Below are 1,982 nucleotides of genomic sequence, written 5' to 3' on the forward strand. Positions count from 1 at the left end.
AAGGAGAGTTAGAGAAAATTCCCCAGCGCACTCCTTGATTCACTTCCTTATACAGGAGCCTATGATGAGCAAGGGAATAGATGGGTTAATGTTGATGGACAAAGACTGTTATATTATACTTTCAACTTTATGGATAGGCTTGCTAGACCCCAACCCCCATGATGTCTGCCGCATAAGAAGGTACTAAAAATATAGTTCAACAGGTGCAGAAAACTGATTAGGTATATTTGGTCACTAGACGAAATAAAGGGTTAAGAGGAGGAAGGGCCATGATAGCAATAATAAGACAGAAACTTTCTGTTCATAAGATGTAACCACTTGCCTGAGGCTTACAGTCCCAAGGACAGGAGTTCCTCTTCTAAGATTTACAGTCCCAAGGACAAGAGTTCCTCTTCTAAGGACGCTTTGTGTCTAACACCTGTTCCTGATAACATACTTTTTAAACATTGCTAAAAGAAGTTTTCATACTGTGCCAAATAATGATACATGACTTTCTGACTTGTTCTTTGTTTGAATACTATATAATGAAAGCATGATTTTAGTAAAATCGCAGCAGATTCTCACTACACAGTGTGTCTGTCTTTCATTTCCTTGCGTCGTATCCTGGCTATCCTATCCTTCACCCTGTTCTCCCGTGGATAGCGGTCTCCAAGAGGGACGGTCCGTGGCAAAAGATGGCAATAAAATTAATATCTCCATTTTATTGAATTGAAAATTATCAAAATTAAGTAGCTTCCCAAATATACTAACCATATTTATTCTAACTTAAAATTAGGTTTATCCAAAGTTCAAATCATGTTTAAGCTCTTTAATTTTAAAATACTTTAAATTATAACCTTTAGGTGAAATTGTTAGCTAATTGACTACCTAGCTATATGTACAATTGATTTATAGATTTTCTTGTAGCCAACTTATATACTTATCTATTATTCTCAAACCTGAATGTAAATACATTGGTGCTGTGACAAATGATATGGCTCCATGGATTGTATCCTTTATGTGTTCATGTGTAACTGGAACTCCTGCATTTCTGAGTCGGGTGACATAAATAAGTCCATCGTCTCTTAGGATGTCATGTTCACATGTGATGATATAAGTTAATGGCAAATTTTGTAACTGGGAGTCATTGACTAACAAAGGTGATACTCTACTATCCAGAAGTCCTGGACAGGAAGCATTCAGCTTCCCAAGAACGGGCTCCCTATAAACATGGTTCTTCTTATACTTCTCAGGAAGGAAGTGACTCCAGTTCACAAACTTGAACAAGTCTCTTGATCCTTCAGGCATGTACTCATTTCTCAGTATTGCCTCTGGCAGTTCTTCATCTTCTGTTACATATCGGATTGACAACTTAATTGCTAACTTTCTTGTCAAAAAGGGACCATTTTCATACTCTCGATAAGATGGCATCCACGTATCAATTGCCTGTAGCTTAGGGTATAGCATGGCTTGTGCCTTAATTTTGTTTCTGTATTCTGGATCATTCTGTAGCTGTAAATAAAATACATGATGAGTGTTAATGATTCAATAGCTTTAACAAAAAAGAATTGGTAACTTGTTTTAATGTCCTGAGGTAAATAAATTTATTAAACTGAAATAGTATCTGAGGATTACTCTCATAACATTTACTCGTAGTTTGAAAAACAAGACCCTCATTCCACCGTCTTCATACTTGGCAGCCAAACAAGACCATGATCTGGAGAATCTATTTTGAGATGGTAGAATGTCTATATTCTAAAATACTTTTAGTTTTTGGTGACATGTTGTTTTTATATATCTATCACATACTGTACTCCTGTATTAGCCTCTGATATGACTTTAACCTAGGCATGTGTCATCATGCCCAGCTTGCTGATTTTGACATACAGGATCTACAATAGCAGAAACAATGAATATAGTAAAACAGCATGTCGAAAACGCATTTAGATGGAGCATGAACAAGGTATCCAGATGGGGGACATCCTAGCAAAACTGTTCCCTCT

General features: G+C 36.6%; 1 protein-coding gene across 1 annotated transcript; it reads right to left on the reverse strand.

Annotated features, from left to right (window-relative positions):
- Positions 1-888: 888 nt before the first annotated feature.
- On the reverse strand, positions 889-1,491 carry LOC126487472 (arylacetamide deacetylase-like 2; the record flags this gene model as incomplete). Its single annotated transcript, XM_050120252.1, has 1 exon — positions 889-1,491. A coding segment is annotated over one exon (603 nt), but the record flags the coding sequence as incomplete, so codon positions are not given.
- Positions 1,492-1,982: the final 491 nt, after the last annotated feature.

This window comes from Alexandromys fortis, unplaced genomic scaffold (genome assembly GCF_014885135.2).
Source record: "Alexandromys fortis isolate MF-2015 unplaced genomic scaffold, M_Fortis_MF-2015_v1.1 scaffold_172, whole genome shotgun sequence".
NCBI classification, from domain to species: Eukaryota; Metazoa; Chordata; class Mammalia; order Rodentia; family Cricetidae; genus Alexandromys; species Alexandromys fortis.